Source organism: Colossoma macropomum, unplaced genomic scaffold (assembly GCF_904425465.1).
Source record: "Colossoma macropomum unplaced genomic scaffold, Colossoma_macropomum, whole genome shotgun sequence".
Taxonomy (NCBI): Eukaryota; Metazoa; Chordata; class Actinopteri; order Characiformes; family Serrasalmidae; genus Colossoma; species Colossoma macropomum.
Window position 1 is genome coordinate 1,276,510 of NW_023495761.1, and position 18,228 is coordinate 1,294,737.

Consider the following 18,228-nt stretch of genomic DNA (forward strand, 5'->3'; position numbering starts at 1 on the left):
CCAGCATTACTGCTACTGAGTGTTGATTGGCTGGTGAGCCCATTGCACAAGTATTTTATGCTCTTCTGTGTTGTGATATTTAGTGCATTTTTCTCTATAAAAATGATTAAGCATTGACAAACTACAATTTTACACAAAAGCTCCATAGGAACCTATTCATTTAGAGTTTCTCAGGAGCGCCATCTAGCGTCTGTCAAACCTGGAAAACATTACTGAGTGGTCATTTTCATCACTAGATATTCCCTGGATCCGGCACAAAACTAAAGAAGGAGACTTCAGACACTAAACATGTCTGATTGGCTACACTTGGTGTAAGGGGAAAGTTGTGTAAAATTAATTTTTGGTCAAACTATTGCTTTAAGAATGTGTTATGAGGGGTAGGATGATGCGCTCATCACATACACCCACGTACTCTGCATATAAACACTTCAGAAATAGTCTTTTTCCTCTCTGCTGCACCATGACACATAAATGACACATTCAAACTCCCATGCACACACATATTACACCCAGTCCAAAATAATGTACTACTCACACAGACAAACAAACCTCCTCAATGCTCAGCCTTCAGAGTAAGCAGCTGACACACACTGCATGATCAGTAAAACACACAGTTACACTACATTTCCTCTAAGAGTGGGTCGTGCCTGTGATCAGGGTGAGCAATGTGTGTGTAAATCGACAAAATACATCTGCCTTGACTTTCATATCAACATGAGGCAAATGTGAATGGTTTAGTGAACAAACATAAGGACACAGGCCTCTCAGTATTCTGACCATTAGAAAAATGCTCCACTATAACAAAAGCTGATTGTTTATAATATTATTAAACTCTCCTTTGACTCCTTTTTTCTCTTGTAGGAGTGAACCACTTCTTCAGAGGATACTATCACCATGGCAATGTTAATGCGGCTGCATGAAAACTGCAAAAACAGGCAGGAAACGATGGTGAGAACTTAGCAGAGCTATGTCTAGTTCCAATAGGCCATTTACATAGTTAGCAAATAGCAGTAGTTGACCATGGTAAAGAAAAAAAAGTTCAGCACTTTGTGAAAGTGACATGAACATCGCAATCTTCTAAACATCATCTACACCTACTGTTGTAAAAGGTAGGCCTCTGTTTAATTAGCCTTTACTAGCTGTGGAATATGAGGCTGAGGTTGGCTAATTTCTTAAAGGCTTAGCTACAATAAAGTTCACTAATGCGAGGTCTCTGGGACATAATGCTTGCTAGTTGGCCATAGCCCTGAAAACCCACTCCCAAAAGAAGTCCTGGCTACGCTACTGCAACACATAAGGATAAGAAAAACACACATAGACGTATACACAGTGTCTATGTATTCTTTAATTGATAGCACCATCATACTACAGAATCAGACTAAGGCATAGTGTTCGTATAACATATTTTAGATCACTGTATGAAAAAAATAACAATGGATTTAGCTGAACAGGTGATGTACTGACTCCAATACAAAATCAGTCATCATACAGTTTACCCTGAATGGCATGAATGTCAAACCGAGACCCAACTGAATAAAACTGAAAACTGAAAAATAATTTCAGCCACTCCTTTCTGATGTTTGGATACTTTGGGAGCATGATGATACACTTTCTTCCTGACAGACAGGAGTAGCACACCGTTTAATCATTTTCCCACATCTTCCACTTTAATAAGGCTGCTACAGAGTGTTTGCAGTAACTATCACTTCATAGGCTAAGCTGCTCCAAGCTGGATGGGTGGTCAAATAAACATATGTACATGGTTGTGACATCACAACCCTGATGAATCCAAAACGGGTTGTATAATTTCCTTATATGGACTGTAAAGAGTGAACAGTTTTTTTTCAAAGCACATCAAACTCTCATTTTAGAAAAAAACAAGAAGAATTTAGCTTCCCTTAAAAAAATTCTTCAACACAGCCAGTTAAACTCATAACTATATAATGAGTTGGATCTGTTGTGTAAATTCAGCAGCGCTGTGGCCCTCCAAGACTGGTGTCTGACCCCTGTGTACAGCATACATTACACTGCAACTGAAAACAACGTTACCTTACTTTACCCTGTTAATTTAATTAGTTCTATATTATTAGTGAGAAAGCACAGATTTGGATATGAACATGCATACAAAAACGTGTGGAGAAGATTTCATTATTTGGCAGCTTGATTGGCAGTGTCTTCAGGCGTCACAGACTGCAGGAAGTCAGTGATTATTGGCGCCACAACCGCTGGGTCATTTAAGTGGATGTGATGGTCTCCTTCGACTGTCACAATAGTGCTCTGAGATAAACAGAGACAGAGTAACAGAGAAAATACTGAGGAAGTTGTAATGTCTCAATTTCATAATTCGATTTGGGACAAATCATCAAGTTCTAATCACACTTGCGTTCGCCAGTGAATTTTTCGCAAGCCTAATCTTATTCATTTCAATGGAAATTGGCGTGATGAGCATTTTTGTCTAGGGTGAATAAATACTGTATGCGTTGAGTTAAACTTTGGTACCAATAGTGCTGCTGCTTTGGCTGTCCTTCATAACAATGAACCTCCAAAACAGAAGACATGCTAATTTAACCACTGTCTAATCACAAACCTTTTACCATTCTTTCTGACTGGCTATAAACACATAAAATAGAAACTACATGATACTCAATCAGTCAGGAAAATATATTATATTTTCTTTTAGGGTTTTATTCTTTGTTTCAGATGAGTTAGGAAGCATGCTTACTGCGATATTAGCTCCATAGCTAACTGCAGAAGCAAACAAGTCACCCCACAGTGCCAACCACAGCACAAATGTGCAAATGTCTAGTGTGACTTCTGCTTTAGTGCTCTAGAAAAGTGTGTAGTTTTAGAAGCGGTTCTCAAACCGGTCCTCAGGGACCCTCAGGCGGCCCACATTTTGAAGCTTCATCCCAGGTTTCAACACACAGGGAGAGAACAAAAAACTGAACTGCTGGGGGTCCTGCTGTCTGTGTGTATGAGTGGAACGCAAGAAAACTGAGGTAGGCACTCACTTTGTCTTCCCAGCCCTTCTGTATGGGTTCAAATAAGTCCTCAGGTTGGGGAAAGACCTTTATCAAGCCCTGGTTTGCCCTGAAATAATCATAAAAAGCATTTAATCAAGTTGCTATAAGATGACTCAATTTAATCTATCACAGGCTACAGTGCCTGATTTCTCTGAATAGGCTTTCCTCCTCAAAGCAGGGCTATGTAAGTTTGGGGATTTGGAGCCTTCTGTGGTGGAAATATATAACTACAACCAACTGACAGAAGAACATTTTTGTAATGTCAGTTGTTCTGTGTATCCCTCTTCTAAACTATTTAATCTGGCCAACTAAGGAAGATGTTTTGACAAACTGAACAAACAAATTGTTCTACAAGCGATATACAGTGGTAAGTGAAAGTAGCACTGGAGTTTTATTGGCAAGACTCAAGGTGAGAAGAGGGAAAATGCAGGTAAATGCCATCCCCTGGATAAAAAAGCCTTATAAAACTGTCATTCCTTCCTGCAGAATTACAAAGAGCTTATACTTTGTTCTATCTAAACAAATGGGCAGTCTAATCACAGCGGACTGTGCTTAGCCCAGGCATAATATATATACATTAAACATACCCTACATAAGAACCCAGGGTCTGATAACTATGTTTATAATTATATGACCAAAAATTAAGATCATGATAAAGTGACAATGGCGGTCTACTGAAAGTTTATTCTAAAGGTCTAGTTATGTTAATTTCGCCCTCCCATGTGTGATATCCTGTGAGATCCTCACACCATTATGATTCACATTTTCTCTCGGAGAACGATGACATGGCTGTCTGTCCTATCTGCTGAGGATGTTTGCTTTCGATATGGTACATCAGAGTAGTTGTGCTATCATAAAGCGTCAGCGTCAAGGTTTCATGGTTAGTCACAATGTAACTTTTTTTTTTATTTTTCAAAATACCGATGAAAATATATTTACATCTATAACCATCTAGAAGTTATTGCTCCTTTACATAGTGTAGTATATATAGTTCTTTCTCTGGGTGTTTTCACATTTTTTTGTGTTTGCAATGCAAGTGAACTTAAAGTGGACGTGGTCCTAAAATGGTCTTTTTTAGTACAGACCACAGACCACTTGTTCACTTCACAACTTACTTAGAACTCAGACCCCACCTAGGAAATGTTTTTGGGTAGTGTTGTTCAAGTTCTTATGCATGTTTAACGCCATGGTAAAATACTGTAATAGTGTAAAGCTATTCCAAACCATTAAACAGTGACTGTTGTTCATGAAATCATTTTTGATCTTTGATCTTTAATTATACTTTAATATATTTATTTTACTGTATATTATATTTTTTGTTGTCATTTTATGAAAGCAATAAGCCACTCAATTCTGCATTACAACGATTTCAGTTCTGCTAGGGGGTTTAAGTCTGTGTTGCATGCGTGCTAAGCATAAGCCTAACACAGTAAAATCAAACAAGTTCTTATGTCTTATTGCTTTAATATGCTGCCGCTGCTGTCTCAACACGAGACAATGGGCCGTCTTTATCCCGAGTAGTACCTTAGATATGACCTGTGGTAGTCTGTTTTTACCTGCTAAAGTGCTGGAAGACTGTGGCTGTAAGTCTATTTTAGCTATGACCTCCTCCATTTCACCTCACACTGAAACACTTTACGCTCTCATAAATAAAGGTAGTAAACTGTCACTGGGGCAGTACCCCTCTTGTCACTGTGATGGGACCCTCAAGGGTACATCTCAGCACCTTTAGTCAGGGAACATAATTGCACCATAATCCATTGACATTATATTTTCTAAGTTGTATTGACTCCACACCCCATCTTGTCTCCAGGCTTTTTATTTTATTGTTCTGTTTTTAAACAAGAACTTTTTCAAACAAGAACAAAAGCAATATATACTTTTTAAATACGCCTTTCAGCGTAATCACATAATGTTTGATACTCAAAAGTCAGCTCAGTTGGCTGCTTTGCACTAAACTATTAAAAAAAACATACATTAATCAATAAAGCATACTGAAAACAAAGAAAAGAAAAAGGCAAGATTACAGCTGCAGCACACCTAAAGTCTGTAATATCCCTGCTTTGCTCAGCTTATTGTAGTTAACTAAAATTATTACTTGAAATTAGTAGTGAAAAAGGTGCTTGTTAACGTATAAAAAAGGTTTTCAAAAACATGTAACAAAATTAAAACCATAATGTCCACGGCAAAATTTACTGAGAAAAAAAACTTTAGTTTTTATTTTTCAGTATGTGAATGAGTGTTTAGAAGTGGATCATTTCTGTGCTTGGCTGTCTTTACAGAACTCTGTAGCCAAACTGAGCTCTGTCTACTGTTGTGCTAATTTTATTCTACTCTTATCAAATACCTACAACCACAGTATTCATCATAATACTAAAAATTCAACATAAAACTAAAACTGAAACTAAATAAAAACTAAACTGAAACTACAAATGCACCTTTAAAACTAACTGAAACTAAAAAGGGATCAAAAACCAAAATGAAAAACTAAATAAAATGAGATTTTACTATTTAACAGAAATATATTAGAAAAACTAAACACTAAACACTTTTGGTATTCCTTCATTTGATGCAAAGAAACATACAAAAGTATTCTCCACTTGAAGCACTGTGATTCCATGATACAAACCACCAAATTTTTATACTGGGTTGTAATACAGTGGAAATTTCAAACTGTGACACCCCTCACAGTGCTGCTGGCAGCTTTAAAAACCAGTGGAACTCAGTTAGTGAAATCCAGTGCTGTGGTACATAGCTAAAGTACACTGATGAGCCAAAATGTTATGACCACTCACAGATGAAGCAAATAACAGTGATTATCTCATAACAATGGCGCTTGTCAAGGTTGGGCATATATTAGACAGTAAGTGAACAGCTGATCATCAGACTCAACGTGTTGGAGAAATAGGCAGGCCGGAAGACCAGAGCGGCTTTGACAAGGGCCAAATCGTTTTAGCCAGACTGGGTTGGAGCATCTCCGAATTGGCAAGGCTTGTGGGGTGCTCCTGCTCAGCAGTGATGAGTACCTACTGACAGGGGTCAGAGGAGGGACAAAGAACGAACCGGCAACAGGGTGTTGTGCGCTACACCTCATCCACGCGTGAGGGCAACGAATGGACTATCCTGTCTGGACCAAACCAGCAGAAGAGCTACTGTGGCACTAGTCACAGAATTTTTTATGATAGTTACAGGAGGAATGTGTCACAACACACACTGCATCGCACCCTGTTGCATATGGGGCTGTAGCTGCAGACCTGTCAGAGTGCACATGCTAACCTACAATGGGCAGACGAGTGTCAGAACGGGACTCTTTTACATCACATGGACAGGTGGGTATGTGTGCAGCATTTACCTGAAGAAGTGATGGCAATAGGATGCACTGTGGGAAGAAGACAGGCTGGTGTAAGGAGTATGATGCTCTAGGCAAAGTTCTTCTGGGAAACCCTGGGTCCAGGCATTCATGTGGACGTCAATTTGACACGTGCCACCTACCTAAACATTGTTTAGGCAGACCAGGTACACCCCTTCATGGCAATGGTATTCCCCGATGGCAGTGGCCTCTGAGCAGGGTAATGCTCCTGCCACGCTGTACACATTGTTCGGGAATGGTCTAAGGAACATGATTAGGGACTCATGGTGTTGCCCTGGTCTCCAAATTCCCCAGATCTCAGTCTGATCGAGTATCTGTGGGATGTGCTGGAACAAGTCAGATCCACAGTTGCTTCAACTTGCAACTTACAGGAATGAAAGGATCTGCTTCTCATGTGTTGGTGCCAGATACCACACGGCACCTTCAGAGGTCTTGTAGAGTCCCTTTAGGGCTCTGACCTGCTTAATGTGGTCATAATGTGGTCACAAATATTTTGACACATCGGTGTATGTGCTGAGAGGAAATGCCTAAACTACAAATTGTTTAACAACACAGTATTAATGATACAGTACTTTTAAGATGCTGTGGTTTAAAAACAGCTAAATGACAATGTGGCCAAGTACACTGTAAAGTTTAGTTAAACTTGCCACACCTAAGGTTTATAATCAGTACTCACCTCAGTAAAAGCACTTTAGCTTTTATCTGTGCCTGCAAGTCTAGACACTGTTCCAAGTCCATTCGTGCAATGTTAGTCTGAAACAAACCACACACTATTAAGCATTCACAATCAGCAGCACTGATCACAATAACATGTAACAGGATAAGATCATTACCTGATAATGAAAACAATGCATATATGTCATTTTTTAGACCAAATGCAGTTACCGAACTTACTAAATTGATTCTGATGTCCCTGCTGAACACCACTCCTACAAGAGAAAAAAATGGACTTATAAGTTAAAACAAGACAAAAAAAATGTCTTTTTCCTCTATTCTTTCCTGCCTGGGGGTTTATGCTGAACATCTGGAGTGAGGATTATGCTCAAAATTAATTCATGCAATCATTCCCTGATTATTGTTATGTGTGTTTAATTTGAGTATATATATGATGAAGGCCTTGTGCCCAAATGACAAAGATAAAATGCTTCCTAATTCTTGCTTGTTCTGGAGTACACCATGGTGCTGTTTAGTGACTCTCCTGCATCAACACACCTGATATTATGAAATTAACAAACCCTCTACTGCTCTAAGGCTGTGTTCTTATTACCAGTTTGAAGGGGCACAATTATTATAATTTCCTTTTCTTAATGTGACACTGATGTTTGATCTGATGTTTTAGCACTGTGTGAACACAAACATCTAAACTCTTCAAATCAAATCTGAGCCACTTTCATATATAGTCTTACATGGGATACATCTTCGAATTATGGCCATGTGACCTTAATGAGAATGAAATGTGTGTTTTTTTAAACATTGCTTATGTGCATATTACAGTCTTTATGCAGTGTTCAGTTTCTGCTGGTAAACATTGCAGAAGCATTACTGTTTTCGCTTGTTGTTCACCTTATACCAGCTAATAGCTATTCATGATTAGAGCTAATGATCTTAAGTTGTCCATCTGTTACTGTTATTGTTCGTTATTTTTTCTGGCCTAACAGTTTTCTTGGTTGTAAGTTATTCAAAACTAATGTTTGTGTGAGCACATATCTGTCCTGAAATGACCAACATGCTCACATTTTCTAAATAAATAACGTGTTGTTCATGATCCACAGGCATGAAAAACAACTATGCAAGTAGTTAATTTTTTCCCTAGTGTTAGCTGCTGACGCACTGTAATACTGACTGGTCGGATTTGAAAAGATCAGATTTGCGTGTCCACACAGCTCTAATATCATCAGATCTGAGTCACATTTGGGCAAAAAATCGGATTTGTGCCACTTCAACCTGGTAATGTGAACATAGCCCCAGATATGTATCCAATTTAGAAACATGTATGTCACTGGTTCAAATCTAATTTGAAAAGATTTTTGTTCCCACAGCTGTGAAAAAATCAGATGTGTCACAATCTGTTTTGTGCTACAATCGTGTAATGGGAACACAGTGGAAAATGAGTGCTTCTTATGTTTGAATTGCAGAAGATGGTTAAAAAAATGCACACATTTCATTATAAAATATCATCACATGCAAACAGGCCAAGACTGGCAAATAAAGAAAATATCTAACCTCCATCCACCTGCTTAACTCCTCGTTCTAGAAGGCTCTGAGCAGACTGATCTGAAAGAAATGGATTTGTTGCCTTCAGCCTGGAGGAGAATGAAAGAAGAACATTCTCTGAATCAGATTAACTAATCTTTCAGTTTGACTGCATGAAAGAGTTCATAAAAAAATACCTTTCTTTGGCTGACTCATATGTGTAGATCCTTTCTTTCCTGTCACCCATCTTTTTTTCATATTCAATCATTTCATTCATCCCTTTCCTTATGATGTTGTTGATCTCTTTCTGTGAACAAAAAAGCACCATGTATGAGTGCAATGATTATGTTTGCCTTAATCACTGCAATCTAAATAGGGCAAATTATTGTAAATTTACAGTAAAAAATAAATATTATTTAACATATGACTGTCATGAGTGGACCAATAAAAATGGTCCAATATGACTTTAAATAAAAGCATATTAATTTAAAGGGGCCATATCCAACATTTTTTTGTATTTTATTTTTTTCCCTGAGGTCCTTTTATGATAACTTGGTGCACTAAAAACAATTCATTTGAACATTTGTCACATTCTCTATCATTTAGAATTTATTAGGCTGTTTTTATCATTGTGTCTTTAAGACTGATTTATATAAATGACCTTGGTTCTGACTGGCTGCCCCATATTGTGCCTCAGTCAAAAAACACTCCAGTAAAGAAAGCCAGTAAAATCAAACAGGCTGTTTTTGCAGCTTACTTTACATATATGGACTGCCTAGACTGGGAAGTCAATGTTTTGAAACTTGCAATGAAACTTCCTAACAATGTTTGCACAGTGCATCAAACACAAAAAAGCAAAAAAATATGTAGGCCCCTTTACTTAAATAAAAAGAAAAAATGTTCTTATAAAGTTACCATTTTGGAGATATAGTTTTGTTATGATAGTGACAATGCAGGAATGAATACAGAAGGAATTTACATTATAGATATTATATCTATTTTTAAAATTTAATGTGGTATAGTTGTACCTTGCATGCTGGGAGAAACCCAAAAGAGTCCAGGAGCACTACAGCCTCCACCATCTCTGGATACAATGCACTGAACTGCCAACAAAACAGCCATAAACAAAACAAGTTGCATTTGCATTCTCTCTTCATCCTATACACTGCATAACCATAACACGATAAGGTCTTACCATTGCAGCTATGCTTCCACCTGTAATGTAAAAAAGACATAACCCCAGTGTTTAAGTGAATAAGACACTGAGGTTCTGTTTAGCTACAGATCAATAAACAGTTTATCCTGAATAAACGCATGTATAATACAAGTAAACATTCACAGAGAATGAACATTGGTCAGTCACTCAAATCAGCTACTCATTATTTTATGATAAGAGCAGCTGTGGTGTCCAAGTCAGCAATAACCTGTCACCTAAATACCTCTGGTCTTATTACTCTCACACTGTTACTAGCCACATTTCAATGAGTTACTACAGAAAGCACATACAATACTGCAAAAAGGGAATGTGATTTGGAATGATGTGAATCAAAAACACACAAAACATGTTGTATTACACACATGCTAAAAATCAAGTGATATTTACTGCAGGATTTTAAAGTAACTGCCAGGCTAGCATATCTTACCTAAGTTAGACTGGTTTCAATAAGTTTAATGTGCTTGAAGTGGGCACTGTACAGTACTGGACCAGACTGGATTGGATTATATGAAAAATCAAAGACTGTGACTGTGTGTTGGAACTAAATTTAGAGATCTTAGGCAAAAAACTTTGGGACATCCTTAGTGAGGAAAAAGTATAATAATAAAATTACCCATACTGTGTCCTATTGCAGAGAAGCGCTTCCACTGAACAGCTGCACACAGAAATACAATATCTATTAGTGGCATAGGGCCATCGGTATCAAACACAGGTGAATGCAAGAGCATAACAACTTTAAATATAGTTTCTTACAACACAACAAAAAAATCATTTATTAGCAGTAGCATACATAGAAAACAAAAACCTATTAAAGTTATCCTGATATCAAAATTGACCTTTTTTAATGTTTCTCAGTTCATATCCTGGGTCATATTAAGCACAATTCATTATACTATATAATCAAACAAAATTCTTGTTTTCCAGTAGTCATCAAAATGTAGTGACTTTTGCCCGCCTGTAAACATGTGATTTTTTTAACCATGTCACTGTGCACCAGCAGGCCGGAACAAACCTTGTATTAATCAATCATGTTTCACTTTGCCCTTCTTCCACCTCCACCTATTACTGAGCACAAACAGTCAGCTCAGAGACTCTCTCTGATACTGTGTTTCCCTTGAAAGTACATCACAGTACAGAATGAAAATGTATTCTGATTTCTGTTGACTTGTGTTGAATGTTTACGTTCTTCATTTGCAATGTGTTTATATTATAAGTTCTGATGCATTTATAGAAGCATGATGGACTCAAACCTTCTATGACTCGTCTCACGTCTGCAACATAATAAGGAAAGCCGTAGAAAACACCTGCAGGTCTATGAGACGAGAAGCCATGACCAGGCAAATCTATGGCCAAACATCTCCAATCTATGAGAAACACAGAGAGAAAAAAAGAAAGGCATAGATAAACAGAGAGACAGCCAAAAAGATAGATAGATACATACATACATACCCACTGGAAAACATGTATAATTCACTGAATTCTCCACATGTGCTATATAAGCCTGTTCAAAGGAATTACTGACATCTTGACATACAATACTTGTATGTAACAAGTAGTGTACATACATTTTTTAAGACGTACAGTACATGAATACTTTAGACAGTCGTCTAAAACAATCCAGTAAATTCAAGGTCACGTTTATAATTGCTGTTGTGTAATTCTACAAAGATACTTTACCGCTGGGCAGCAGTGGAATCAGGCTGTTGAAAGAGCCACTGTTGTCTGACCAGCCATGCATACACAGCACTGGCCGCCCATTTTCTGGACCCCAAATCCTGCCCCTTATCTCTCCCCATGGAACAGGCACACGAAACTCTGACACTGTCAAAGCAAACAGACTGATATAGTTATAGAAGGTCTGATTTCTCAAACAGTCATAAGCATTGTGCAGTGAAGTAATGACCAATACTCAGACCCCCACCCTTACAAAAAGATCTGCAGCAGCGCTGCTCAAAGTGGGGTTGCGGCTCAAAATAGGCCTGTGAGGATGTTTGATTTGATTGCCAGAAAGTTACCCTAACTTCACCCGTTCATAAATGAGAAAACAAATATTTTTAATACTTTATACCACTTTCTCCATTGTTATCTTAATAAAAAATATGGCATGATGTTATTAAATAGACTTCTGAAAACTCAACTTGAACTCTACCTGCCTTCTTTGTTACTTTACTGTCTCTTTGGCCTTCAACCCATCACAAACATTACACTTTGGCCCCTCAAGATAAAAAAAATAATCAAACTAATCTATAGTAATATTGGAACAAACTATGAGGTTTGTATAGCGCTGCATAATATGCCTATAATAATGTTTAATATTGTTTTCTTTGTATATTATTCATATAGTACTCTCTTATAGTTATTTGTACTACTATGTTCTGTAGTAATTATCCGAAATTACTACGAGACTCTTCATGTTGTAGAAATTACAATAGTAACCCTATAGATCTTTTTCACAAGGGTGATTACAACCGAATATATATGCATATACTTTTAAACAATACAGTCACATTAGAAAATACAGTGCCAGTTAATTGCACATAATCAAACAACACATGTAAAAAATTTCACTCACCTCTATAGTTCATAGCTGCTGTGGCCAAGTGTCTCACACTTTTCAGGGTCTGAATCATCCTACAAACACGACAACATCACAATTTTTCATTTGAGATTACAACAAAATCAGTACCACTAAGTTTATGTGAGCTATCTAGCTAACACTGATACTTGAACCGTTGATCACTCAGGGACATTTAGCAACAAGAGAGACCTGACAGACCACTTTCTACCACTTTCATAGACATTACAAACAAAAAAAATAATGACAGTAAAAAATTCCAAACTTGATAACAACTTGGAATGTATCCTGTAAAGTCACACCACCAACACAGCAGGTTATGACATGAGTGAAGTCAGCAGTGACAGAAAGTTCACATTGTTCATGGCTGTTCTTCAAAACGCAAAACTGTAGTATGCATACACTAATAAGTGTGCTAGAGATATACAATGGAACTTTTTCCTTACTTGTATTTTCATTCCCGAGATTTGGTGGTGTTCAGTTACCTAATATTTTAATACAATATATTAACGCTATATGAACACACCTATATTAAGAAGTGAATGTAATTCTAAGTTTTGTTTCTAAACATGAGTGACTTAATTCTATAGTAGTCTGAGTAAATGTTAATGTAAGTCTGGGGAAAAAAAATAAATAATAAATAAAAACACTTGTTGCACACTTGCAGTTTGCTGTTGTCCAAATAAAATGAATTGAATTCTGAGAGGGACAACTTAACACATTTTGTTTTTTTGCTAAATAATTTTAGAAGTATTTGAGCAAGATTAATATTTTTGTGTACACAGACTGGAACTGTTGATATATTAATAAATATTTCATAACGACTCATAAGGAGTCATCTGTTTTGCTGACTTGTAACATTAGCATAACCCTTTTTGGTGCTAAACAGAAACCTTTTCAAAAAGGTTCTATAGAGAACTATCAACAGCACATTCTCCATCAATCTGAAGAACCCGTTCATGATGCTAAGAACCCTTTAATCATGCAAAAGGGTTCTTTGAGTGTTCATGGTCCTATATAGAACCATTCTCTTTACTAAAGAAACATTGAAGAACTGCTTTTTTTTAAACATGTAGGGCAGAGGTCTTCAACCCATCCTCAGGGGCCCCAGTCCACATTTTTGCTACAACTACACTCAGAATCCATAGGACAGAGCAAAAATATACAAGATGGGGGCCATCAGGACCAGTTTGAAGACCTGTGGTCTAGAGTGCCCTGAGGATCAGTTAGAAGTCACTCAGTAATTAAGCAGTTTTTGTTATACCTGAAGTTTTTGTATTAGTGGTGTACAAGTGCACTGTGACAATGCAATACTGCAGTACAAAACTGTGGCAATGCACAGCGTAGAATGGGCAATCTGTTAACTTTGGGTTCAAATGCAGTTGCTTTCCTTGAGCACCGAAGTTTGCAGAACACTAGCACCAATCATCAGCCTACTCTAGCATGCTCATTAGTAAGCTGTGCAACATGGATAGTCATGATTGTTCATTTGAATTTTGTTTAAAATAAATAAAGATTTTTGCTTACTTGAGGGCGTTTATGAAAAAACTAACCAACTTTTTACTCAGTTACGTTACCTAGGTTAACTAACTACATTAGTCATGAACATTTAGCTAGCCAGCTTTGTAAAGTGTCTTGTTCTATTGAATTTCACTAAGCTATGCTGTTGACAGTTTTACTAGAATCATTATTCCACTTAAGTGACAAGACTTTTAGTTTGGGTTCAAACTCGCCTCTGTTAATAACGTTTTCCTCATAACCACTTGAGGGCATTTGTGTTGTTATAACGGACTTCCCGGTTTGAACGATATGGCGTTGTCATGGAGACTTGGCAGCGCATAGCTAACTGTCACGCATACGTAGCGGGTGAAGCAATAAACCACCAGAGAACTTGCAGAGAGGAGAATTACGCTAGAGGGCGCTCCCGAGCGAGTCCAAAATGAATGGGTTGATATGGAGCATTTGAGCAGAATCATAGTTTATAAATGCTTAAACATTTTTAATGTAAAGGAATACAATCATTTCCTGAACATTTAATATCATAAAACATTTTAACATATATACGTATATACATATATACGTAACGTATATTCATGACGTTAGTGAGCGCGAACAGCCAATGAGCTGCTCCGCTCGCCAATCAATCATCACGCTCTGGCAGTAATGCCCGCCTCCTACTGCCCAAAACCCGTTTGCTGTAGAAAAACGGAAATATATAGGTAGTTAAGATTTCTTTGTTTTTTTTTTTTTTTCAGTGAAATACATCCTTCTACTTTCTAAAATTAAATAAAAGTTCTGGTCAAATGATTAGAAACTATTTTAACTTTTCGTTTTTAGCCATTTACTCCCATTCATTGTGTTCTGTTGTTTAGCAGGTCTGTTTTTGATATAATGGGGGGAATAGGAAGTGGCCAGGCTCCTCATAAACCGGCTCTAAAACTACTTCTTAAAAACTCCCTTCCCCGTGATAAAGTCGCAGTTATCGGCGGCCTTATGTAGCTTATTGCTTTTATATACAGCGGCCAACATAAAATATGATTAAATATACAGTTTTCGGAAAATAATTTAAGTCACTTTTGATAATAATCAACATGAACAAGTATTCCACTGAGAAATGTACGTTAGCTGCGTATGTATGTAATGTAGTGTATGATATCGTTGCCAAGCAACCACTGACTGCTAAATGCAGAGGAGAACGTTCGTTCGCCCATCGCTGTATACTGCGGTCATTTTATAAACCTTTTTGTCGTATAACAATGAACATATCATAACATAGCACCGTTTAATGCAAAACCATTGCTTTATGAGTATTTTTGGTCACCAAATTACCACTGCGAGTTTTATGTAACACCAATCCAATGGCGCTCCCCACTCGAACTTGGTCTGAATGTCAAATGGCTGCCTGCTCCCTACACAGTGAACTACACTTAAATACTGGCTCCTGTATCCCAACAGTAAAGACTTTGGTTGCTCAAGGGGGATTGAATGTTTTTCAGTCATGATGATAAGTACTCAAACACAGTTTTGATTCTCAAGTCTGGAGAAATAACATGCTTGCTATAACCAAGTTCACCTCTGACCACTTGATGCTGCTGTATCACTTTTTTTCCTTGTCATTGTTGGACAGACTGACTTTCATTTCTCTGTTAATGAGATTCTGGAGATGTCAAATTCAACAAATATACCCTTATTATCTCTGCTTATCTAACTAGGAGCACTTAATGAACTATGTTACAAACACAACACTGCATAAACAGAAGTTGGCCCTTGTGATTTAAATGGCAGTCATTCTTAACATTAATTTTGGTTGAAATGTCAGCAGACTTTACAGTCAGGAGTATTTAAAACCGGCTGAAATTATACTGGGGTGCAATATTTGATTAAAATAAAACTTATTCTGCTGATTTATGTTGGTGTGTATATGATACCATCTAAGGCATATGTCCCCAGGTTTAATGGGGGATTTTATGAGGGGTTGTAGGATTTTGGCAATGCTGTTTTAACACTTGCTGAAATAATACTCCCTCTGTGATCTCAGGAGTGCAGTGTCAGATTCACTTCAAATTTATTTTAGGGCATGACTGGGTCTGTAGATTGTGCTCAAAAATGCATTTTTCATTATGTTCAACAGGGGGGATTTTAATGGAGCACAATTTTGGCAGTGTTAATTTGACAACTGCCGAAATTATACTTCCCCTCTGGTATGAAGACTGCAAGGTCTGGTTAATATCACATTTATTCTGGTAGCATGTCTTGGTCTGTAGATTGTGCCCTAAAATGCTTTTATTCTAGATTCAACAGGTGGGATTTTACTGGTGGAGTACAATTTTGGTGGTGTTATTTTTAAAAACTTAAAGTGAACTAGACATTGCAGTCCTGAGATCATGGGGGAGGAGTATAATTTAGCCAGGCTGCCAAAATTCAACTCCCCCTGATATAATCCCCCCTGTTAAACTTGCCAGCTAGACATGCGCTGTATGTGGTAAAACATATACACCAAGATAAGTTACAACAATAAGTTTTATATGAACCAGATCTTGAATCTGAGGCATAAGGGGGAGTATAATTTCGACAGGTGATAAAACAGCATTGCCAAAATTCTGCTCCCCTGATAAAATCCTCCCTGTTAAACTTAGAAACATATGCCTTATATGGTATAACACACACATCAACATAAGTCACCAGAATAAGTTTGATTTTGATCAGACCTAGAAATCAGGATGGAGTATATTTTCAACAGGTGCTCAATTAACACTGACAAAATTGTACTCCCCCAGTAAAATCCCACCAGTTGAACCTATAGCAATGCATTTCAGGGCACAATCAACCAAGATTGTGCCCTGAAATACCATGCTACCAAAATAAATGTGATGATAACCTGACCATGCAGTCTTCAGATCAGAGGGGGGAGTATAATTTCAGCAGGTGTCAAAATAACAACCAAATTGTACTCCCCCCATTAAAATCCCCCTTGTTGAACCTAGAGTAAAATGCATTTTAGGGCACAATCTACAGACAAAGCCATGCCACCAAAATAAATTTGGAGTGAATCTGACACTGCACTCCTGAGATCATGGGGGGAGTATAGTTTTGGAAGGTGTCAAACCAGTACTGCCAAAATTCTACTCCCCCTGATAAAAAAGAGAAATGAAAGTCAGGCTGTGAAACAATGACGAGGAAAAAAGTAATACAGCAGCGTCACGTGGTCAGAGGTGAACTTAGTTATAGCAAGCAAGTTATTGCTCCAGACCTGAGCATTAAAACTGAGTTTAAAGAGTTCCGGTAATACTCACCATTTTGACTGAAGAACATTCAGTCCCCCTGAGTGCTGCGGGCAGAACCAAAGTCTTTGGTTCGTTATATTTAATTAATACCTTTTAATACACTTTGACTCCTTGTTTGGCTTCAGGTCCTGCTGTGCTGTTTGCTGTGAGGGATCATTAAAGAGTAGCCGTTATATATAGATGTATATATGTATATATATACCGAAATCCCAGGTGTCATCTGTAGCCTGTGTGACGCGCGTGCACGCGAAGGGGAGCCGGATTCGGCCGGGGGAGCCCGAATTCAGCCCAACACCGGCACTGCCCGATCCGTGCCGCCTGTCAGCAGTAGTAAGGTGTGTAATTTGCACTCTTCTCTGCTCACTTGGCAAGTTATCCACTTGAACACACAGACCTTTGAGCCATCCTGCTTTGTACACGATGTCGGTCTTAGCCTGTATTTGGGCTACAATCACAACAGCTTGAGCAGAGCTGGGCAACATATAGGCTCAGTCACAAATGGCTGTCTATTCCCTATGTAGTGCGCACTACATGGATCATTATGTAACGGCTTCTGCACACAAACAGTGCATTATATGTCCAAATAAAAGCTATTTATATTCAGTCAAGGCTGCACAACGTCTAGTGCACTGTTGTGGTGTAGAATCCCTGAATTCATGATCTACGCAGCGCACTATGTAGGGAGTGAGGAGCCATTTGAGATTCAGCCACAGGCATGGTCTCATGCTAAACAAACATGATAGTAATTGGTCAGGTTTTTTTTTTTGTCTGTACTCCTCTCGTCTCACTGCGCTCTAACCTGAATGTTTTCACTCACAGAAAGACACGTTTTAATTAGTATTAAAGTACGAAAGAGAATGAGACCAAGTTACAAATACAGTGGTCTCAGCATTAAACACCCTATGCTACCCTAGGCCGAGGACGCAGATCGGCTAGCAATCTCACCCATCCCTGTCATGGTACTAGCCGTGTTATTGGATGAATCATACATATCACAGCCATCAATCAACGATTTTGGGAGTAACCTCAAAATGCATGGGTAGATGTGCACGTGCCTGACTTTTAGT

The 18,228-nt window shown here is 38.0% G+C and overlaps 1 protein-coding gene across 3 annotated transcripts; it reads right to left on the bottom strand.

The window, feature by feature from the left end:
* Nucleotides 1–1,325: 1,325 nt before the first annotated feature.
* Nucleotides 1,326–17,593, bottom strand: LOC118803006 (serine hydrolase-like protein). Of its 3 annotated transcripts, none has more exons than XM_036563503.1 (13): nucleotides 17,364–17,593; nucleotides 12,375–12,433; nucleotides 11,480–11,623; nucleotides 11,053–11,166; nucleotides 10,422–10,457; nucleotides 9,782–9,801; nucleotides 9,615–9,689; nucleotides 8,784–8,893; nucleotides 8,617–8,696; nucleotides 7,288–7,322; nucleotides 7,070–7,146; nucleotides 3,012–3,090; nucleotides 1,326–2,277 (listed from the first exon to the last, which is right to left on the bottom strand). In XM_036563503.1, exons 2-13 carry the CDS (start codon nucleotides 12,430–12,432, stop codon nucleotides 2,149–2,151), a joined length of 957 nt encoding a protein of 318 aa, XP_036419396.1. In that variant the 5' UTR covers nucleotide 12,433; nucleotides 17,364–17,593; the 3' UTR covers nucleotides 1,326–2,148. The 3 variants fall into 3 exon arrangements, with proteins under 3 accessions (XP_036419396.1, XP_036419395.1, XP_036419393.1); XM_036563502.1 differs by having other exon boundaries at nucleotides 10,416–10,457; nucleotides 17,252–17,593; XM_036563500.1 differs by having other exon boundaries at nucleotides 10,416–10,457; nucleotides 17,364–17,592.
* Nucleotides 17,594–18,228: the final 635 nt, after the last annotated feature.